Source organism: Vigna unguiculata, chromosome 9, assembly GCF_037176805.1.
Source record: "Vigna unguiculata cultivar grain cowpea cultivar isolate G323 ecotype 2 chromosome 9, ASM3717680v1, whole genome shotgun sequence".
Lineage (NCBI taxonomy): Eukaryota > Viridiplantae > Streptophyta > Magnoliopsida > Fabales > Fabaceae > Vigna > Vigna unguiculata.
Window position 1 is genome coordinate 10389701 of NC_140800.1, and position 24448 is coordinate 10414148.

General features: G+C 36.0%; 2 protein-coding genes across 3 annotated transcripts; both read right to left on the bottom strand.

The window, feature by feature from the left end:
* Positions 1 to 10258: 10258 nt before the first annotated feature.
* LOC146883514 (uncharacterized) lies at positions 10259 to 12381 on the bottom strand. Of its 2 annotated transcripts, XR_014984314.1 has the most exons (5): positions 11990 to 12381; positions 11661 to 11884; positions 11422 to 11583; positions 11092 to 11347; positions 10259 to 11008 (listed from the first exon to the last, which is right to left on the bottom strand). XR_014984314.1 is itself a non-coding variant. In XM_085666077.1 (4 exons), exons 1-4 carry the CDS (start codon positions 12245 to 12247, stop codon positions 11239 to 11241), a joined length of 753 nt encoding a protein of 250 aa, XP_085522203.1. In that variant the 5' UTR covers positions 12248 to 12381; the 3' UTR covers positions 10259 to 11238. The 2 variants fall into 2 exon arrangements, 1 of the variants encoding a protein (XP_085522203.1); XM_085666077.1 differs by having other exon boundaries at positions 10259 to 11347.
* A 1419-nt stretch (positions 12382 to 13800) lies between these two features.
* LOC146883515 (uncharacterized) lies at positions 13801 to 17255 on the bottom strand. The gene has a single exon (XM_085666094.1). The coding sequence runs from the start codon at positions 17029 to 17031 to the stop codon at positions 13801 to 13803; it is 3231 nt and encodes a 1076-aa protein (XP_085522220.1). The 5' UTR covers positions 17032 to 17255.
* Between the last annotated feature and the right edge of the window lie 7193 nt (positions 17256 to 24448).

A 24448-nucleotide genomic window follows, 5' to 3' on the forward strand; every position in this document is an offset into this window, starting at 1 on the left:
AATTCAGAAACTGCAAATTTGAACTTAGAAGAATGCAAACTATCTACTATAAATGGATGAAATTATGCATGTCAATATGAATTCTGAGTTTCTTAAACTGTGAATGGTGTGAAAATTTCTAATACACCGAAATATGGAGAAATAAATATCACAATTGTCCAGTAGCTACAAACTCACAAAAACACTATGCAAACCACGATTTTCAAAAGAGAAAACCATGCTAATTATGCCTATTTTTGTGCAATCATGGTCGAAAACATACAACAGTGCATAAATGCATGGACCTATCATGTAAACATGTTAAATATGATGCAAATGAACTGTGAAAACAGAAAATTTATCAAAAGAATGAATGCAGAATGAAATTCCCAATTTTAGCTAGACTAGAAAACCTAGAATGTACTTAATGGGTCAAAATATATAAAATGCATGGACTGGAATAATTTATGGCTCAAACATGATCCTATGCACTAAATCTAATCATTATATTGTCCGATTCATCTTAATACTTAAACATCTTCTAGGGCTTCCCACTCTTAACCTTACAAGTCATAAGTTCCTTCCTAATACCACATTGATTCCACTATATATTTGTCCATACAATCAGATTCACTACTTAATACTCTTCCATATCGCAAGCCAATCTGCCCTTCTCAAGTCAACCACCAATCTGTTGGTCAACACTTGTCGCCTGGCGACAAATTGCCTTCCGCCAAGAAGTGCATCAGTTTCTGGGAAAATCCCAGATTTTGTTACACCTACAACCCTCCCCAAAATTTCCATAACGCGTTCCTATAATGGTTTACACAATTCAGCAAGTAACCAATACACCCAACACTAGTTATTATTAGTTTGAAAGGGTACCTACGATTTCTCAATTAAATATGTGCATCAATCATCCCTAAATTCCCAATCCCCAAATTCCAAACCCTAAAATTTATCCATACCAATTTTATTCCAATTAATTCAATTCATCGTGCCATTCAACCATTTATAGTATTTCACCAGTACATCATCAAGTATAGATTCACCCTCTCGGATCAGAATAGCCCAGAACACCCAAAAACATCAAAATCGAACCAATTTGGCTCGTGTCACCTGGCGGTTTCTGGAAAAATTCTAGAAAACACGAAATATACACAAACTAGACAGAGTATATGCATCCAATGAATTATACATTTCATACAATTAACCAATACGAATTAAAAGGAACAGTTCTAGCTCCCTTAACCTGGATTCCTTGCTTAAACTGCATATGTGAACACTCCTTACTCCTTTGTTACCACTCTCACTCCTTACTACAACGTCTCTCAAATTCCAGTTTTACGTGTTCAGAAACCTTTCCTCACAACACTCACTATTGGTAGTCTCAAAAGCCCTTTCTTTCATCTTCAATGGTTCTCTTAACTTTACCTTAATCAAGCTTAATGTCTAAAAACGAAAATTGGCATTAAACTTAGCTTAATGGTCATTCAATGGTTGTTTCATGATCATTTTCGCAGTCCTCCTAGCTGCTCTAACGGCTAGGGTTTCTATTATCTTTCCCTTCCATGCCAAAAAAAGAATTTTGGCAAAAAGAAAGTTTACTTTGGTTCTACCAAGATTCGAACCTATAACCATGCCAATGTCAAATTAATGAACAACCATTCAACCCATTCATGTTTCATGATAACTCCTACAAATCTAGGATTTTATTATCACTCAACACAATCAATTATATTATTAAAATAATGCACAATTAAAATGACACACAATTTGGCATACATAAGACTCGAACCCAAGTCCTCTCACACAATCAAAGATTCTCAACCAGTTAAGCTAGTACTACTCCATATCATAACAATTATCATTTAATGTGATAATGGCTTCCGCTACCCACATTTATTAATTAATCATTTATTTAATTAATTAAATTTCACGGGTCTTACAAATATAGCTAATGGTATACACTACAAAAAAAATCACTGATTTCCAATGGCTAGATTCTGTCTGTAATGGACATTATCCGTCGAAAATATGATTTTACAAACAGAATTTCGACGGGCGAAAATCCGTTGGTAAACTGTTAGTCTATAATATTTACCGACGGATAAGTGTCCATCAGTAATTACCAACGAACGTGCCATCGATAAATCCATCGGTAAAGGACGAATGACCGTGTTATCCTGTGCATCGTCGGTAGTGGAAACACTATATATGTAGAATTAGTTTTAATTTCTCCATTACCACACACAATCAAACACAATTAGACCTACATAAACAATTCAAACCATACATATATCTGCCAATTACAGAAATTCATGTCAAATATCCATTAATTAACTTCTAAATTTAGTGTAGACAATCAAACATAAAAGTATTAGTAATTAGTGAATATATCCAAGGTACAATTATTCTAAACATAACTTTCATAAGTCAGAAACCCTAATAATCTACATAGTCATCAAAATCAACAAGGTCTTCGGGGTCTAGAACTGGGTTGGGCTGCACTTGGCTGGACTGCTCTGGACTTGGTTAGACATGGCTGGGCTACACTTTTGTAGGTTGGGTAGGTGAAGGTTGTTGTTGACGCTGCGTTAGGTTGGATATAGCTTGTTGGAGGACTTATTGGTCAAGAGGCAACAATGTGAGGAGTATATTCTGTAACGATTAAAATTGACCTTTGAATTCTGCATAACCCTGATCATTTTCTTGCAATCGTTGATCAGTTACTTTTAGCTTTTGATCAATTCCTTATAGTCATTGTTTGAGTGTTTAGTCAAAAAATTTCATAGGAAAATCAGAAAGCCAATTTGAATGGAAAACGGGATTCATCAGCTAAAAAATGACTCAAATTATATGTCTCAGACCTTAGACATAGAGATAATAATGATGACATTCTAAACAAATTGATTAAGAAACTCTTTCCCTACATTGCTTGAAATGGTAGAGATCACCACCTCCTTTTTTTGTTGATAACTTTTTTACTGCATGTCATGAAATAATGGGTAATCAATCACAAATGCGTAAAGATGCAGGTTGTTTAAAAAATTGAAAAATGTTAGATTTTGTTTTAAGCATAGCAAAGATCCTCATTACAAGACAATATATGATATTTTACAAAAACAATATGGAAGCTGGGCATATATTGTTTCTAGACATGTCAAAGTGAGCCAACCCGGCTCACACGGTTTGACTCACCATGAGCCGGGTTCAAAATGAGTGAACCTAACCCGGCTCACTTTCTGGTGAGCCAGAAATTTTGTAAACCGGCTCAACCCACCACGGGTTGGTGGGTTAAGTGGGTTGGCTCACCAACCCACCTAAAAAATTTTTTTTTCTAGTATTCAAATATTTAAATAAATTTTTAAGTAACTCATGAGATGACAATCATAGTAAAATCAAGAACCAATGTTTTGATCATGCTCACCACTAATATATGAAAAATTATTTCCAAGAAAGTATCCATTAGTCTAAGAAAGCACGGGTAATATTACAAATTTTTTGTCATGCTATTCAACAAAATATAAATAAAAAACTATACATTTTCTTCATGCTAATTTAGAAAAAAATGTTTATAAGATGGTTACTTGAGTAATTTACTATAAAGATTATAGTTAAAGATTAAAGTATCAACATATATATAACTTGACAATCAAATTAATTAAACATTCAAACTATTCAAATATAATTAAGCAACATTCTAGCATTTAAAAATATGAAATTGTGAACAAATATAATAGGAGTAGTAAATAATTATTAAAAAAATTTGAAAAAAATTAAAAGAAAATTTAAAAAAAAATAAAAAAAATTGTAAAAAAATGTTGGTGGGTTAAGTGGGCCAACCCACCTTCAACCCGGCTCGAACCCGTTTAACCCATGGGTTAAGTGAGCCGGGTTGAATTTAACCCACTTTTGAAAAAGTTGAATTTTTCTTAACCCAACCCGGCTCAAACCCGTGGTGAGCCGGGTTGGCTCACGGGTTGAAACCCATTTTGACATCTCTAATTGTTTCTTACCTTTCAGATATTGTTACTAGCTTCTATCTTGTTTGGCTTTATAAATGGAATCAAAACAACTTTATTCATTGAACCTAATAATCAATAAAATCACAATAGAAAGCTTAAATCATTCTTTAGAGAAAGAAATAGTTGAAAAAAAACACATTTGTTTCTCTAAAAAAATCACTAATTTTTCAACATACACATTCCTTTAAAATCAAACCGAGTTAAACCAATATCCTGATCCAAATACCCTAGAATACCTTATCCTGAAAATCTAGGGAAAACTATTTCTGCCACGAAAAATAACCACAAAAAATAAAGAAGAAAATGAAACTTTGGCCTAGAAGAAAAAAAAGGAAGAACAACAACAAAAAATAACTCTAAAATCAAATCGAGTTCAACCAATATCCCAATCCAAATACCCTAGATCACATTCTCATGCAAGTCTATTGAAAACAATTTTTGCCACAAAAAATAACCACACAAATTAAAGAAGAAAACAAAACTTTGGCACCCTAGAAGAAAAAAAGGAAGAACAACAACAAAAAATAACCTTAACCAAACACAAATTTTGTTTTGCTGGAACAACAACAAACAGTGAGTAAAAAAATTAACTTAGAAGAAAGAAGAAGGATCTGAGAAGAAGAAGTAAAATGGAAGAAGCAAAACATAAACTAAATTGGACGAAACAGATGGCCTTGGAGAAGAAGGATGTTGATGTCAGCCGTCAATCATTAATTAAAGAAGGCTCTCAGGCGGCAAAAGCACAACAACATCAATAAATTAAAATGTCTATTTCAGTAACTTACCTATACTAAGATTGTCTTAGATATATAGTAGATATGTTTTTACTTCATGAAGTCTAAGTGAAAATTAGAATTAGTTCATTTTCGAAACTTTTGACCAATTTAGTCATTTATCTCTAAGAGTAGACCTGTCAAATTGGCCCATTTCTCATGATTTGGCCCTGGCCCACATGGACTGGGGTTAGAAAAGCCCACAGGGCCAAAAAGCCCCTTATGGGAAAAGCCCACAAGACCCAAAAGTCCACAAAAGCCCTGTGGTATAGGGCCAGTCCATGGGCCTTTTTTTAGAAAAAAATATTCATTCTGAATACAAAAAAATGGAAATAAATGAAAAAAACACAATAAAACAACATATGCATCTTCCCTGTTTTGCATCCATATGTATCAGAATGAAAAAAAAAATTATTGCATTGTAAACAATATGATACTCATTGCACTGTAAACAACAAAAAATATTCCAACATTGACATTGTAAAGTGCACAAAAGTACGAGAAAATTGACTAAAGGGTAGCATCACCAACCATCCACATTTATATTGTTAACACGTTTCTGTGACATTTTCTGAACTACCATGCCACAATTTGTAACCTTGCCACAGTGGATTTTAGCCTCAGTTAGTCTACTTCAACACCCATAGATTTGGCACAGTTCGGAAAAGCAATAAGAAAATGCATGAGGAGACCAAATCATAAAATAGTTTATCCACACTTCTAATATAACTTCATTGTTTTTTATACTTGTCCAGAAATTCAATTGTGATAATCTAAAAAACAGTGCAATTTTATGTCAACATTAGACACATTTCACACAGTATAAATAAGTTTATCTCAAAGAATTAAATACCAAGGATTTAAAAAGTAAAAGCTAATTGATCTTCAAAGAATTTGTCTTTTTAAGACAATTAAAATCTGAGATTGATTTCTCAACTTCAATCTTAATATGTTTGGGAAGATCCTCAACAGTTCCTTTACATTAATCTATTTTACAAATGAAATGTTTTACTTAAAGAATTAAACACCAAATATATTGAGATAATGGACTAAGCATATAAGAGAACGTGAAGAAGTATCATTGTTGGTGACTTTCAACATCTTCAAGAAGTTTAGACTCATCAATGATTTCCTCATGGCCAAAAATATCTTCAACAACTTCATCTATCACATAACCAATTCATACAATAAAATCATTATTCTAGAGTTAATTATTTAATGTAAAGTGACTTTAAAACTAACAACATATAGACTTACCACTAGGATTTTCAGAAAATCCATGTAACCAATTTTGAGTACAAATTAACATTTGCACATGATCGAGAAGAATGGAGCTTCTATATTTAGAAAGTACACGCCCACCTTTACTAAAAGCTTATTCTGATGCAACTGTAGTAATAGGAATACTAAGCACGTCTCGAGCCATTATAGACAATATGGGAAATTTTTTCTCACTAGTCTTCCAATATTTGAGCACATCAAAATCTTCATTGTCTTCATCATCATCTATTGTTGGTTCACCTAAATAGGCATCTATCTCGTTCTTGCCAACGATAGATTTTGATTCATTCTGATACATTTTAAAATCCTACAATGCATCACATATTAATTATCAAAATGAAACAAGAAAATATTAAAACAATGAACACTAGGTATAAATGCTTATAGAAATAATCCTCGATCTCTTCAACTTTCTCCCTTCAGTATTGGATTGAGACATTGAGATGGATTCAGTAGGTGATTGGGAGAGAGAAACACCAGGAATAGACAAGTTTTTTACATATTCTTTAAACAACCTCTTGAACTTCTCTAACACTTTCTTTGTTTTCTCTCCATAGGTAAAAGGATCCAATTTTTTATAACAAAACGTTATAAAATCAACCTTTAGTCGTGGGTCAAGAATAGCTCCAAAAGCTAACCCAATACTATACTCCTTCCAATACTTTTGAAACTTGTCTTTCATATTCAAAGTCATTTCCCTTAAGGTGACATCTTCATTCAACAAATTCTCTTCAATGATAAGCTGAATTTTCCAAATTTGCATAAAATACAAGTTTGAAGTGGGATAAGATGAACCAGACATCATGTTTGTGATCTCATAAAATGGTTCTAAGAATTGACACATTTTCTCTCCCCTATTCCATTCCTCAGAAGATGGACAATTTTTATAATTCCTATCAACCACTTTGATAATTTCAAAAGCTTTCTTGTATTTGATTACACTTTCAAGCATAAAATAAGTCGAATTCCATCTTGTAGTTACATCTAATCTCAAACCAATGTTATATTTATGCTAACATCACTAACACATTCTTTGAATTTGAGAGTTCTTCCATCTGATGATTTATCTTAACACTTTCTCTAATACTATGAAGTGCTTTGTCAACCACCTTTAAACCATCTTGAACTATCAAATTAAGGGTGTGAGCACAACATTGTACATGGAAAAACTCACCGTTACATAATAAATTTCTATGAACACAAAGATGGCTTTTCAAAATGTCTTGCAAGATATTATTTGCATAAGCATTGTCCAGTGTAATTGAGAAAATTTTCTTTTCAATACCCCATTGCTTTAGGCAATCAAACACAACACTTTCTAGTTCAACACCAGTGTGTGGTGCTTTCATTCGACAAAAATTAAGAATCTTACTTGTCAATTTCCAGTTTTCATCGACAAAGTGTGTAGTTAGGCAAATATAGCCCTCAGAAGTAGCTGCAGTCCAAACATTAGAAGTTAAACAAATTCTATTAGGAATCCTAGACATGCTTTGCTTAACTTTATCCATCTCTTCCATGTATTCCTTTTCCACATCTAAAATAGTAGTGTTCCTACATTTCATGTCAACATTAGGATTAATGTATTTTATCCACTCTCTAATTCCTTCATATTCAACAAAATTATAAGGAAGACTATGTTTGATTATGGCTCTTGCAAGTAACTTACGATGAATCTTTTGATTGATTCTTCGTGTCCCAAACTTTCCTTCTTGATAAAGATTCATATCCATATCTAAGTTTGGAATACTTCTACACACGTTGACATGCCGACTTAGATGTGAAGTCCCATAATTTTTTTTAGTAATAGGGTTTTTTCCAACTTTATAGTTATTGCCACAATACTTAGAAGTAGCCCTTTCAATGCCATCCTTGTCTTTTCCTACTTTTATGAAAAAATTCCAAACATTTGAGACTTCCTTTTTATTTGTGGTTGCACTTTTAGATGGACCAGGAGTTTCAGATGCAAGATCATCAACCAAAACTAAAGAGTTACTCTTAGGGTGGTCCATATTTAAAACTCTTCAACCCACTATCTAAAACTCAAATAAAAATTGAAACGCAAGATCACACAGAAAATGTAACAGGTAGGCAAGCATCTGAAATAATAGAAAATTATCATTATCTTCTGTATCCATTAAGCCAACCCAGGATAGAAGGAATAAATAACTTGAGCTTTTGAGATTGTTCGTTCAAGACAAAACAAATATTTTGAATTACTAGTTATTGATGATACATAAGAAATAGAAGCACAACTATTAGCAAGACTCTAAATAAGAAAGACAAGAAGTGTAAGACCCAAGAAATTTAAATAATTAAATAAATAATTATTTAATAAATGCGGATAGTGGAAGCCTTTATGATGTGGAATAGTACTAGCTTAATATTTGATTGTGTTGAGAGGACTTGGGTTCAAGTCTAATGTATGCCATCTGTGTGTTAATTAATTTTTATTATTTTCTTAGTATATGTTTGGGCGTGATAAGACAGTATAAATTTCTAAATTTATAAATCATATCAAGAAACATGAATTGGATTAATGGTTGTGCATGTGCTTAGTAATTGTGAAGTCGTGAGTTCAAACCTTGGTTAGAGTGAATTTATAACATCTTATTTTTTTTATGCCTTAGGAAATAATATGAGAAGGTGAAGAGTTGAATGTAAGTAATGTAAGTACTATGAACTGGACGCAGACAAGAGGGTTAATGAAATTTAATTAGGCATTAAGGGAATTGATTTTTGTTTTAATGTAGTTTAATTAGTTTTAGGGTTGGAAAAAGAAGGAATCGAGGGAATTTCGTGGGGCTTCCATCTAAGGAGTTTAGCAGACTAAAGAATTGAAGGAGGAGAGTGAGATTGTTGGAAGAGGGTCTCAAGTGGGGTTCAACGTGGGAGCAAAGAAGAAGGATATTTGAGCACTTTTAGCGGAATTTCCAGGTCAGGGGAGCTCGACCTTGTTTTCTTCCTTGATCATATATTATTTGATGAATGAAGCTTTGGAAAGTATGCATAATTGTATAGAATGATGATGAATGTGGTACTGTGTCGTTGGCGTATTTTCTTTTTCTGGTTACGCATACATTTTTTTTTATGTTTGAGTGTCTTAAGTTGCTTTCCTTGCGTGTGGAGTGGTGTGTTGGGAAGATTGCATTCTTTTTTTGTATATATGTGCTACAAAACTGTATTACAATCAGTGTTGGGGTTCTCTATGAAGGACCCTTAATCCTGTTGGTTTTTCTCTCTCGTTAATGGTTGCGGTGCATCATAAATATTAAATAAATAGTCATAAACATCAATGTGTAAAGCAAGTTGGAATCTTGAAGGCAGCAACGGTGGCCTGCGACTGTCTTTGTTATGTGATGGAGTGAGTTATAGGAAACCAAGTTTTCATGGTTGTGGAAGGGTCTGCATGGGTTGGTTGTTTTTTTTATTCCTTTCTTCTTTTCTTTTCACGTCGCGTTCTCTCACCATTAGAGGGTTCACGCCATGATTTGGTGGTGGTGCAACATCCGAAAATTTGTTATAGCTTCGATTAATGGTTAGGATGTTTGTGGGCATTGGTGAGTTAGATTTTTATTGGTTTCATGACGTCTGCGGTGCAATATGGGTTCCTTTCACTTAAATTGATGAGGTGTTGAACATAGGATCCATGAGCTATTAAGTTTTATTTTTTTAGTTTCGTTGGTGATGCGACCAGGTTGGATTACATTAGTAGTTTCATTTCTTTAGTTTGTTTAAGGCAATGATTATTTTGATGGGACATTTTCACCTAAGTCATTGGTTTTTCTCTCCAATCTTACATGTGACTACTGCAAGCCTTTTGTTCCAATTAAAGCAACTAAGAAAACCACTTTTGTACACGAAATTGGGGTCTCCGAGTTCTGCCAGGGGAGTGCATGATATACGCATGGGTTCTTTAAGTGGTTATTCCAAGTTCCTTCGTTTATTTAGACGTGGGTCCCGCTGGTTGTTAAAATTTAATTAAAGTTCATTATGGTGTTATAGATATACGTGTACTATATCTTTTATAATTTATAAAAGAAAAAAAAAATGGTATCTATTCACCAGTGCAGGAAGGGCCTTTGGCAGCGGTTGTTTTTAATATTCTGCACCGGTTCGGGAACCGAAGCATATTGGGGCGAGGCCAAAAGGTCATAGCTTTTGGCCTCGGTTAAGAACCGAAGCCATAGAGGGCGCTTCTACCTCGGTTTTGGCTGCACCCGAGGCCATATGGGCTCTTTTTGGCCTCGGTTTTTGTTGCACCCGAGGCCATATGGTGTTTTTTTTTTTTTTTTAAATTCGATACCCTTTTGGCCTCGGTTTTGGCTGCAGCCGAGGCCATATGGGCTCTTTTTGGCCTCGGTTTTTGTTGCACCCGAGGCCATATGGTGTTTTTTTTTTTTTTTTTTAAATTCGATACCCTTTTGGCCTCGGTTTTGGCTGCACCCGAGGCCAAAAGCACACTTTTTGCTTCGTTTGTGGTATGAACCGAGGCCTAATACTCTGTTTTTTTTTAAATGCAGTTTCTGTTTTGGTGTTATTCCCACATTTAAACCTGCAAATTTTGTTCAGCACAGACCAGAATAGACCAGAACAAAATATTTTAAAACACATCCACAATTCAAATTCATTTAAAAGACAATTACAAATCATTTACAATCAAGATACATGTTCTAATCAATAGTATTGTACATTTCAATTATATATTTGGCACATGCTATCCTACCAAACTTGATGGACTTTGCGGGAATTGCTGCAGGACTCTTGAATGTCTACAAAATAATAGATTAAGTTAAGTTAGTATATAAAAAGGAAATATTGCAAAGTATTCATTTTAATTCAAATATATATTACCAATTCCCAATTTGTTGTAATACGAGCACGCACAGTGGTTGTCATCCATTGCATTATATAGTAACCGCACTCATATGAGCCGGTTTGTCTATTACACTACATTATATTAACAACGTTACAATTAATTAATGAAGAAAATCAAGCAAACAATCATGAAGATATGGATAGAAATATCAAACCTGGAGAGAACACCATACAAGACCTTTTGCCTTAGCCGTTGATCTCCCTAACAACATGTTATGTGCAGCAATTGAACTATGATATAGGGAATAAGTTAGGATATTTTTATATAACATGTCATATTCATAAGATTGATATTGAGGTTCTTACCAATCTATCACTTGTCTAAGATGGTTGGGGGGAGGGCGATGCAAAGAGCAAAACCACACAACAAGGTTCTCCTTTAGGGAAACCACAAGTAACTGCCAATGACGCCTGATAAGAAAATAAATTCATTGTTATGCATTAAAATGACTTATTATATTCATAAGTTAACAAAAATGACTTACCCAGCAAGATAAGGGACAAAATAAATTTCTTTTCCACGTTGAAAGCATTTGGTCACATATGCTTGAATGTCATCAAACTTGTTGCCTTCATGGGTGAGTTGGGGGTCTATAAACCCATATACATCATTCAGCCCCATAGTTTCAGTGACACCAGACAGATACCTAAACCAAAAATTGATTTGATATAAGTAAATACATAAATATATCAAATAACTATATATAATGACTAAAAGACTTACATCATCCATAATTGAATAATGGTAATATTGAGTTCTTCTTGTCCTCGTGCAAGCTCCAAGACATCTTGGGAATGCAAGTAAAGTGGGATGTCAAGATCTCTCCCAAAAATGTTAGCATCCCAAGGAACCTGCATCGGCTTATCAGCTATGATTTCTGCAAGTTGGAGCAATGCACCAAGAGGATCATCCAAAGAGAGAAGAATCTTCTTTGATTGAGGTTTTTCCTATATTGATGCAATTTCAGTTAAAATGGAATATAATTTAAGTTTGAATATAATAAACATGTAAACTTAAAAATGTAGTATATTTGTGGGTTTAAGAGTCTGTACCGGGGGGTCAGTATCAACCAAATCTCTAGGCCAGGCGAGGAAACACTGGAATGCCTGTGCCACAGTATACACCTCATCTGTTGGCACAGGAACTAAAGCATACGGCATGAGAACCTCCTCTACCGTGACCTTAACCTCATCCTCTGATAACTCCATGCCATGAAGAACTGTGGCTGCCTCAAATACTTTTCCACGAGCCACTAGTGTCTTCTCTGTACCATCCCAAATATATAGCTGACATGGATGAGTGTCATCCATGTCATCCCCGGGTGGAGCTGAACAACTCCCCTTTCCGCTTCTACCTGTTAGAGCCAACGATTTATTAATGTTATTCAATTACTTTATTAAATATCATTTATTCAATTCATAACTTATAGAAAACAAATTTACCCGTGGGAGGCACAAATGGGTCTAGTTCTGACGGATGATCCACTGGCGAACGAATGCCATAATGCTCAAATTGGCGCATTAGTTCTTCTCTCACTTGCGTCGTGATCATTTCCTTTAGTCTTTGTTCATAATCAGCACCATGACTGCATGAAGACTGACGAGAGGAGGAACCAAAAAATTGGCGTATGCCGACTCCTGATCCAGCACCACGCACACGTCCAGGGTGCTCAGGTCGTCCAATCGCAGCAGCAAGTATGTCATGACGACCTTCTGGAATGAATCCTCCTTGGGAGGTCTGCTCAACCAACGAATCCTACAAGGTAACAAAAACATTTATAAATCAAAATACAATATAAAACATGAACGAGCAATTTAGATAAGAATTGTATCTTACAATTTTCTCAGAGATTTCTCGTGCAGAGTCAGAAGTGTAGTTGCCTGATGAGCGTAAACGGGCTAACTTCCACTTCTGATGACGTGATGGTGGTGAAGGAGGCTCAGTATCTTCACCCTCAGAAGGTGGGGGGCCTAGATTTTTTCTTTTCTGTCATTATCTTCTCTTCAAGTTTTCTATACCCACCACGAGATAATATGTGCGGGTTTGTATTTTGAGCACTTATGCTTTGAGCCTTTTTCCTCTTGACCTGTAACATATAAAACCCATTTTATGAATTAGTTAAAATTTTGCATAATTATCAATTGTGCTATTCATGATTTCAAATAAACATAACTGCCATCCCTCAGATGTCCGAAGCTCAAGAAACTGACGCCATGTGTCTTCATCAATCCAAGTGTATTTCAACAATGGATTTTCATTCTTTTTATGTCCAAAGACATACCTTGACGTCAACTTGGTCTTAAAACCACGAAATTTCTCAGCCACCGATGACAAACATTTTTGTCTTAAGGTCGGCACATTTGGAATATCAAATGTTAGCTGCAATATAGAAAATGTCATCAACAATATTTATCATATTATCAACAAAGTCAAAGTATAACTTTAATAACATTAATATTAGTTACCAATAAATCTTGCCATATCATTTCCCGATCAACTTCAGTGACATGATCAAAAGATGGCGTAAGGATTGATATTCTCTCTCGTGCCAACATTCCTAAATAGCTTTTGAAGACGTCCCCATAACGACCACTAGGTTCATCAGTGTCGACGTTAATATCAACATGTGTTTTCTGACCTTTAGCTCTTCTAATTAAGAGCTATCTCAACCTAGTGGCTCCTCTAGTGGGTCTCTTAGTAGGTGCTTCATCCTCTGATGAAGTATGTTCAGCCATGTATCTGTGAAATGAAAACATAAAAAAACATTAATAAGCAACTGACAAATTAATATATAAAACATTATTTAACAAAACACCTAAATGTTAACAAGAATATGAAATTCATACATAAAGTTATTGATTGGTCATATGTATATTCCTTCATCGTGATCTTCTCGAATTGCATGTACATCATCAACTAGATGGATTTCATCAATATTTGTCGTTCTTCTAAATGGATGGGTGACAACAATATTAAGATCACTCATATTCTCTTCATTAGGATCAATTTGTTTTTTTCCATGAAGAGCGACAAACCAATGTTCAGACGCAGGATCTTTAACATAGAAAACCTGAGATGCTTGTTGTGCCATGATAAATGGCTCGTCTCGATAACCCACCTTTCGAAAATCCACTAGAGTCATTCCTGATTCATCTATTTTGACACCACTCTTATTGTCAATCCACTTACATTTGAACAGTGGAATAGTAAACATGGTATAATCAACCTTCCATATCTCTTGTATTACACCATAGTATGTCATTGATCCTACTACGGGATTTTGATCTTTAGATGTAGAAAATTGTAGCGACTCGGCTTCAAGACTGACTCCACTATTTTGTACTGTGCTTTTATCATCAAGACACTTTGTATAGAATGTGCAATTATTGATTTCATAACCTGTACAACAGATGACATCAAATTTCAACCCATTTGCTAACCACATCAAAGTCTCAGAGCATTGCGCATCTTTCAAAACCTCAGATTTAAACCAAGGCATGAATGTTCTATTATGTTCCATCAAATGCCATTTCTCTGATTGTCTTGGATTGTTCTCTTTCACAATGACTTTGTGTGCAGATAAGTAAGGCATTACCTCATTTGTGTTGTTCAAAATGTATAGGTGTGCTTGCATCAACTCTTCGCGATTTTTGGTAACCACACTCACACCTCGTATGCTGTTACTTATAGAACACCTGTTCAACCATGATCTGTGAGGAACTCCTATCGGTTTTGCTTTTGCCATGTAATCTGAACAGAACTCGACACTTTCTTCAGCAATATATCTTTCGATCATTGAAGCTTCTGGACGATATTGATTTTTCACATACCCTTTCAAAATCTTCATGTAACGTTCAATGGGATACATCCATCTTAAGTATACTGGTCCACAAAACTTGATTTCTCTCACCACATGAACAAGTAAATGTACCATGATGTCAAAAAATGATGGAGGGAAAAACATCTCTAGCTGACACAAGATGATAACAATTTCGGCTTGAAGTTCATCTAACTTTAAATGATCAATGACTTTGCTACAAATTGAAGAGAAGAATGCACACAAACGCGTTATAGTTTGTCTAACATTTTTGGGTAAAATTCCACGAATAGCTACAGGTAACAATTGTTGCATTAAGATGTGGCAATCGTGAGACTTGAGGCCAACAAGCTTCAAGTCTTGCATGGACACTAAACTCTGAATATTTGAAGAGTATCCTTGAGGTACCTTGACACTCTTTAAACATAAGCAAAAACTTATCTTCTCTTGTCTGGACATAGTGTAACATGCAGGGGGCAAATAAGTGCGCCTACCAACCTCCCTTGGTGCCAAGTCTTCTCGGATCTTCATTTCAACCAAATCCAAACGAGCATTTACTCCATCTTTTGTCTTTCCCTGAATGTTGAGTAGTGTACCAATCAAGCTATCACACACATTCTTCTCTACATGCATGACATCTATGCAATGCCTAACTTCTAACTTCGACCAATATGGAAGGTCAAAGAATATTGATTTTTTCTTCCAAGGGCTCGATGCAGATGACTTCTTGGACGTTTTACCAAATACATGATGTACTTTATTAACTTTTTCATGAATTTCAATGCCAGTTAATGGAGTTGGTGCTTTGTCATTCTCTTGATGTCCATTGAATGCTTTCTTTAACCTTCGATAAGGATGATTAGCTTGTAAAAACCTTCGATGGCGCAGATACACGGTCTTCCTTCCATTTTTCAATTGATGAGATGCAGTGTTTTCTTCACATATAGGACATGCTTTATGACCCTTGACACTGTACCCTGACAAATTACCATAAGCTGGAAAGTCATTAATGGTGCAAAATAACATTGCATGCATCATGAAAGTTTCAGAAGCAACAACATCAAATACTTCAACACCATCAACCCACAACACCTTCAAGTCTTCAACTAGAGGATTGAGATATACATCTATGTCATTTCCAGGCTGCTTTGGACCAGATATCATCATAGACAACATCATGTATTTTCTCTTCATGCAGAGTCCAGGAGATAAGTTGTAAATGAATAATATAACATGCCAACAACTGTGATTTGTACTTAAATTACCAAATGGATTCATTCCATCGGTAGCTAAGCCAAAACGAATATTTCTACATTCTTCACCGAACTTGGGAAATTCCTGATCAATATTTTTCCATTGCATTGAATCAGCTGGATGACGAAGGAGTCCGTCACATCTTCTCTCAGTTGCATGCCATCTAAGGTTTTTAGCGTCTTTAGGATTTGCAAACAAACGCTTAAGTCTAGGCACGATTGGAAGGTACCAGACTACTTTCAAAGCAGATCCTTCCTTCTCTATTTGACCATTATCTTCACTGTTTCTTTTCTGCTTGTACCGTGATGACCCACACTTTGGATATTTTTTCAAATCTTCAAATTCTTTTCTGTATAATATGCAATCATTAGGACATGCGTGTATCCTTTTATACTCCATACCCATCAGACAAAGAATTTTCTTGGCATCATAGTTTCGAGTGGGTAGAGTATTTCCTTCGGGAAGAATTTCATTCAAGAGCACGAGCAATTCTGTGAAGCTTTTATCTGTCCAACCATTGGTCGCTTTCAAATTCATAAGTCTTAAAACCGCTGATAATCGCGTGAACTTAGTTGAACCAACATACAACGGAGTTTCCGCATCAACAGACATCGTCTCATACACATGCGCTTGTGTAAAAGCTTCTGCGCCAACATCCCGTATCATGTCCTCTATATTATCTTCTTCTACTCGCTCTTCACATCGCTCTTCCCGTCGCTCTTCTCGTCGCTCTTTCATGGAGGAATTGGCAAGATATTCAGATCGAGAAATAGTTGGAATGTGTATTAATTCGTCGTGCCATGTCCATATTGTATAACTTTTAAGGAAACCATCACAAATAAGATGTTCCCTAACTTGAGTTGCATTCAATTTTCTTCCATTCAAACAGTTGACACACGGACATCTGAACTTCACTTCATCATCACTTCTCCCCTCATAACGTTGCGCAAATTTTATAAATTCTTCTACTCCATTCTCATACTCAGCGCTAATACGTGGTAAATTAATCCAATCTCGATCCATACTGAAATTGCGTGAACAATTTCAGTAATCTTTGAATCAATGCTCACGTCGTAATCAAGGTGTGACCCTATCCCATTTAAGAAGATTCACTTTCCTTATTTTATTGGTACATATTACTTTTAAAATACATATCTTAAATTTCACGAAATTTTGCCAGCATTTCGCATTGGCCTTCAGGATACACGAAATGAAAGTGATTATAAACCACAATCAAATATGCACCCGAAGATCAATACAAAACACAATTGACAAATATTCATGAATTTTAAGATATGTATTTTAAATATATATGCACTAATAAATTACTAGAAAGTGATTAATCTTCTTAAACTGTCCAATCGGACAATTCAAGATTCAATACATTTAAATTATTAGTATTGTATCCCCTTATATCTAATTTTAAAAAAATGTAATTTTTTCAAAATGAAAACTCGGGGACAATACATAATTTACGTATTGAATCTCAAACGGGAAACTAAGGCTAACTCATATATAAGAAAAAACAAACAACATGTTTTAACAAATAATTAATAAAATATATAAAGCAAACAATATGATGCAATTCAACGCGTTGGAAAGCTACAAGAGATAACAAAAAACACAAGAGAAAGTCATAAGTAACAAATAAAAGCAAAAACAACAATTTCCTTAACATCATATATTACCTATTTAATTATAGTGTTTTTACAATTCTCTTAAATTAAATTCAGACTTAATGCTCTACGTCTGAAGACACAATGCTCTTAAATTGAGACTCAATCCTTTCACAAAATTAATCAAAACACTCCAAACAATTTCTATCTCAATCCAAATTAACACTCACAATAACTAAAATTTAAAATTAACATACACAAAAACAGAAAATCAAACAAAAACGCGTTCGGAATTTACCTTAAAGAAAACCGCGGCGCGACAATTGCGGCAAAAGAACGAAAGTGTTCGCGTGGTGGTAGAGGGACGCCGGAACACTTGCAGAGAGACAGAGAGAGGGACGAGACAGCGGCAGTGGTCTCGCGTGGTGGTGGACGGACGCCAGACGAGACGGCGCAAGAGCTCGCGTGGTGGTCTCGCGTGGTGGTGGCTGGAGGCGCGACAAGACTGCGGTGGCTGGTGGAGGCTCGCGTGGAGGCTCGCGTGGTGGTGGCTGGAGGCGCGACGAGACTGCGGTGGCTGGTGGTGGCTCGCGTGGAGGCTCGCGTGGTGGCAGGAGGCTCGCGTGGTCGCTGGAATTTGCAGAGGAGAAATGGCAGCTGCGCACGCGAGGAAGAAGGGGTTCTGTTTTTGAGCCCTAATCAAACGATATGGCCTCGGTTCCACGCAGAACCGAGGCATATAACCCCTCTTTGGCCTCGGTTTCCTAACACCCGAGGCCTATCACCCCTCTTTGGCACCGGCTTCTCCCTAACCGAAGCCTATAGGTCAATTTCTGGCAACCTTTTGGCTTCGGGCCTCCTTAACCGAGGCCTATAAGCCCTCTTTGGCACCGGTTTCTTAAGACCCGAGGCCTAAAGCGACATTTGGCACCGGTTTTTGACTGAACCGAGGCCTATAAGTTCCCTTTAATTTCAAAATTGCCACCGCCTCCTTATAGGCTTCGGTTCCGCCATAACCGAGGCCTATAAGGCGAGGTAAAATCCCAAATCTGCACTAGTGATTTGTTTTCTTACGTGATGGATTACGTGATTTCTAATTGGAAATCATGATTCACTTTAATTAATATATATATATATATATATATATATATATATATATATATATATATATATATATATATATATATATATATATATATATATATATATATATATATATATATATATATATATTAAGTATTGATATATTAGTAAGAAAAACATGACGAGGATGAATTCTCAGGTCAATTAAATGATTGGATCGAAACTTTGAGATCTTAGAGTTCTTCGTAAGATCAATGAAATCTAGATTTTTTTTTAGAGTCTGATGCACCGTGTGGTGGTAGCTACTGGCGTAATGCTTGTCGACACAGGGGGAAATGCCAGGCGATAGAATTTCAAAATAGTGGTAGTGGCCATTGTCTACGCGTGATGCCTGGCGGTAGAGTTGGTTCCGCCAGGTGATGTTGGTGTGGCAGGAGAACTGTAAGGTGTTGGCGCCTGGCGGCGCGAAAGGTGCACCAGGCGGTCTGGAATCAAGTTCCGCCTAGTGACACGAGAGGCGCGCCAGGCAGTTTTAGATGCAGAGTTGGTGCGCGAGGAGGATTTCTACACAGCTTTAGGTGAAGTTCATGATGTGATGCTTTGGCTAGGGGTCCAGTTACGAGAGTATCTTGTATTGGCGTAACACGTGGTCACTCTAGGTTGTAGCCTGGTGGTTTAGGAAGTCTAGAGGAGTGTGCGAGTTGTGGCTCTTACGGCGAGGTTTTGGATGATTGCCCTCTTCAGTGCATCTGATAGAGTTTTTGGTAGTCTGGGAAGACTTATGAACTTAGGTTCGTTTTGGGGAACTCCACTTGGTGTCGCGGTGAGATGTCGTGGCAAAGTTATTCTCACATGTGGACTATCAGGTGGTGGCCTGTAGTCGGAGGGGCGAGTAGACACTCGTGCAGCAAAGATTCATCATCAATCTCACCTAAAGGGTATAGGAATGATAGAGGTCTAATGCAAGGGTTAGAAGTGAGGATCTAAGGAAAAAGGAAAAAAATACTAACCCGAGTTATAATATTGTGATGATGTATGTATTATGATATGTTGTTTGGTTTATTTAAATGAGCTCACCCTAAATGTGTGTATGTGGCGATGATCATATAACTTGTTACATGGGAGCAGAGGTTGATGCAGGTGAGCGTGAGGATGCGTAGAGTCGGAAGGGGGAATCGTCAGGGGACTTTTTACCAGCTTTATTTATGAATTATTTTGTAATGGTTTTGAAGAACTTAATTATGTTTGTAATTATTGGATGCCGCATTTTAATTATTGGACAACAAATTAACTTTGGATTTAAATTTTCTCGCGTTTTGGGAAAAAGAAGTTGTTAATAAATGAGGTTTTACATAAATTCTTTTGTTCATTTAATTTAAATAAGAAATTTCTGGCTAGGACATTAGAAGAAGTAATTTGTTGTCGTATTTATAGTGTACCTTCCAAGGAAGCTAGTGATCGCAAGACAACTGTATAATATGGTGGCTACGAAAATTATATTTGAGTGCTACAATCCAAATCTTTCCCAGAACCTTGAAGAAAATTGATTGAAAATTCAGTAAGTTGAGAAGTTTACAAGCAAAAGCAACAGAGAATAGAAAACCAACTATTAACACATGTTCAATTAGATGGATACTATTACTTTTGCCTGGATATAAATTTAGACAAATACATATTTTAAATGTATATGCAGTTGTCGCAACCGGAATCGCGACGGGAAGGCGAATCAAAAAAAGAAAACGGGTTTTTTAAAAAGATTGGGAGTCGCCACCACAGTTATTTTTGGAAAACTATGGAAAACCATAAAAATAAAGCAAGTCTGCGAAAAACCAGATTTTTGGATCCAGGAGTCGGTTACGCGTAGGGAAGGTGTTAGCACCCTACCGCGCCCGCCCGAAGGCGGTACCTTTAATTAAAAGTGCAAAGTTGATGTGGTTTTCGAAATATTAATTTTCCCCAAAAATAATGAGACAAACAATATTGAAAAGAAACAAAAATATATTTTTTAATTTTTTGGGCCCGACAAGGATTAACCTTGATCCTACGTATTCTCATTAAAAATGAGAAATCAGGGTTACGTAGTTCTTTAAAAGATATTTGGAAAACATTTTTAAAAAAAAAAGATTTAATTTTTGGAGGTGAACCTGACAAGGACTGGCCTTGTTCCTACGTATCTCACAATGGAGAATCAAGGATCACGTAGTTCTTAAAAAGATATCTTGTTTAAAAATGTCGATGTTTTTGTATTTTGAAATTTTATATATTTTTTTGGTGTTTTTGAATTATTTGAAAACATGTGTCATACGATGCGAGCGATCGAGCAGACACTAAAAGGGAAAGAAAATTATTTTAGTATTTTTTTAAATTATTTGGAAGAAAGTGTCACACGACGCGAGCGGTCGGACAAACACAATAAAAATGAAAGAGAACCATTTTTTGATTTTTTTTTCTATATTTTAATTTTTATAATGTTCAAATATAATTGTTTTCTTTTTTTTTAAATAAAATAAATAAAAATAAATAAATAAATAAGTAAATTTATAAAAGGATGAAAATATTTAAGATGGATAAAAGTGGAAAACAAAAAAAAGTAAGGGTGCACGAGTAATTGGTGGGGTGCACAAAGCAAATACAACAACAAACCCAAAAACAATAGACAAAGGCATGGGGTGCAGGAGTATCACATGTGGGAGGTGCGTGAAGTAACAGGTGGGGTGCGTGCAATAAATAAAGGGGTGTGCTAAGGAAACACAAAATGGAGGTGCAGGAATTAAAAAAAGAGGGTGTGCACGAAGGAGAGAAAGGAGGAGGGTGTGGTTGAGGTAAAAGAGGGGGTGCGTGTGGTAATGCAGTGATGAAGCCTGAAGCTCTTTTTCTTTCTTTTTCAAGAAAAACCCTAATTGAAAATAAAATTCATTCCCTCCACTACGGCAACTCCTTCTTCTCGACCCAAGATCCTGTCGCCGCTCACCTCCATCACAGGGCAGGCCATGACCTGCATCGACGACGCCGGCCACCGTTGAAGGCCGTCGGCGTTCGCATTGCAGTTTTTTCCTTTAATTTTCCGCGCGCACGAACGCTCCCTCAATCGCATCTTGTCCTCCAAACGCGATTCACTCTCTCGTAAGCTTCGCGTGCCACCAAAGCCACCGGTGACGGCACCAACCGCTGCCGAAAGCGTCGCCGGCCTCCGCTGCGTTCCAAGTCTCTCAGTCTTCTTCTCGCGCGAGCCACGCTAAGTCTGGAATCCACCACGCGAGCCCCGCTGTCGCGCCCCTACTGTCGCGCCCCAACCGTGATTGAAGCCGCTGCTGCTCAGCCCGTTCGAAGTCCGACTCGCCGGCGACATTGCCGTCGGCGATTTCTCTTTCTTCTCTATTTCTCTATTCTGGAATTTGGATTTTTGGGTCTTGAGACGCCAAGGTTTAGTGTGTTGTGAAAACGTTGGAGCGGTCGCTAAGGATAGTGAATCTATTTTTTTTATTTTTTTTTTTATTTTTTATGCAGGTGAATGTGAAAATGATGATGGAGGAATCTTGTATTTGTGTTGCGCAGAAAAAATGGGGGTGGAGTGAAAATGAAAGGATGAGTGGACTACGAAGGATGATGGAATGCAGTGTGTACTGCTTTCGGGTCATGTTTTATTTTTTATTTTTATGCACGTGTGACGAGAAAGTTAGTGAAAATGTGTTCTACAGAATATAACTGTTGGTGAAATGTTTGGGTTCTGGTTTGGCAATTTCCAGTACTCATTCGGACAACAGTAACACCAAACAAGAACATATCATAACAATGGCAAAAAATAAAAAATAAAAAAAATAAAAAAACAATAATAATAAAGAACATTGTGCTCTGTTCTTTACTGTACCCAGGTGCGATGGGAATAAACAAAATGAATAAGAGATGTAACCATGCTCATTTCAAACCATCTATACATTCATGAACATTAATATCAAATTAACATAAGCTCTAATTCATACACCCATGAACATCAACAACAACATCAAGTCACGGTAACATAAACTAAAGAGGAGTTAAAAACACCTACCGTGAAAATAAAACTTAATGCACTAACAGCAGCTTTGTTTCCGTTTCCAAATTTGACTCCTTCTCTCCCTCACTGATCTCTGGTGCCCTCTCCCCTCTCTGTAGTAATAAAAAAAAGACCCCCCTCTCATGAATTTTCCCCTTTTTATTATGTAACCCTCTGCACCTTCCAATTTCGAAATTTGGGACAAGGTTGAGAGCAGATGTTGCTTCCTGCTCCTTCAGCCATCATGACCATGCTACAGGCCCTTCCCCATACAAAACCATGATAGCATAGCATGCATGGGTCTGACAAAAGAGAGGCCTTACGTTACCTCTTTCTTTCCCCTTTCCCCTCTCTCTCTTTTTTCTTTCTTTTTTTTTTATTAAACTAGAATGAGAGATGTAAAACAAAAAAGGAGCTGTAATAATAGAAAGAAAAAATAATGTAATAATCAAAATAATAAGCCCAAATAAACAAATAAATAAATAAAACAAAACTAAAATAAAATAATAATAATAATAATAATAATAATAATAAAATAAATAGATAATTATTTTTCTCAAACCAAAACATATTTTTTTTCTTTTCTTTTCTTAATTATTTATTTATTTATTCTTCTCAATTGAACTTTAATTAATTAATTAATTATTTTATTTTATCATTGTTACCCGGACGAAATTGGGTGTTGACAGCTGCCCCTCTTTACTTTGATTTTACTTGATAGTATGAAATTTTAACTTTCATAGGTTATCAAAGTAAAAGATGAGTAAAGATAAAAACACTAATTTCGTTTGGGTTTTAAAGGAAAAGAGGAAAAACAAAACAAGCATATACAAAGACCAATTCAAAGAAAAGGGTCGTGATCAAAAGAAGAAAACAAACTCGACCATTCTAAAGGAGAGGATCATGTTGTGACAAAGAAATCAATGACCATTCCATCGGAGAGGGCCTTGATATGAAGAAGGAAATAAGTGACCGTTCCATCGGAGAGGGCATTGATGTAAACAAAGAAAATCAATGACCATTCCAACGGAGAGGACCTTGATGTAAAGAAAGACAATCAATGACCATTCCATCGGAGAGGGCCTTGATGTAAACATAAGGAAATCAATGACCATTCCATCGGAGAGGGCCTTGATGTAAAGAAATAAAATCAATGACCATTCCATCGGAGAGGGCCTTGATGTAAACATAAGAAAATCAATGACCATTCCATCGGAGAGGGCCTTGATGTAAATAAAGAAAATCAATGACCATTCCATCGGAGAGGGCCTTGATGTAAACATAAGAAAATCAATGACCATTCCATCGGAGAGGGCCTTGATGTAAACATAAGAAAACTAAGGGGAGAATGTCCATATATGAAAGGATAACCCGAAGTTTGATTTTGATGTGTTAGTAAACACTGCTTGAATGCTTAACCGACAAGATTCAATCTTTAGGCAAAAGATGTAATGCGGTGAGGATGCATAAATGCATGGATGCATGGATAAAGTTCATATGAAGCTTTATTTTTTTGCCTTTTTATTTACTAATTTTTTTTCCACGACACCCTCCAAAAATGAGTCTACTCTTAGTGAATGTACCCGTGATGCCTCGTTAGTATGCACATACTTTATTCCCTTCTTTTTTGTTCATTATTCTCTTTACGAACTCAGCGTGACATTCATTACTTTAAATTTATGGAGAGAAACAAATGGTGTTTATTGAA

Bases quoted from the DNA above. Each gene is read 5' to 3' on its own strand.
- LOC146883514 (XM_085666077.1), bottom strand. From the start codon at position 12,247: ATGGATGACACTCATCCATGTCAGCTATATATTTGGGATGGTACAGAG. The intron at 11,885-11,989 runs GTACAGACTCTT...GCATCAATATAG, and splicing joins TGGTTGATACTGACCCCCCG to GAAAAACCTCAATCAAAGAA. The intron at 11,584-11,660 runs GTAAGTCTTTTA...TTTTTGGTTTAG, and splicing joins ATTATTCAATTATGGATGAT to GTATCTGTCTGGTGTCACTG.
- LOC146883515 (XM_085666094.1), bottom strand. From the start codon at position 17,031: ATGGATCGAGATTGGATTAATTTACCACGTATTAGCGCTGAGTATGAG.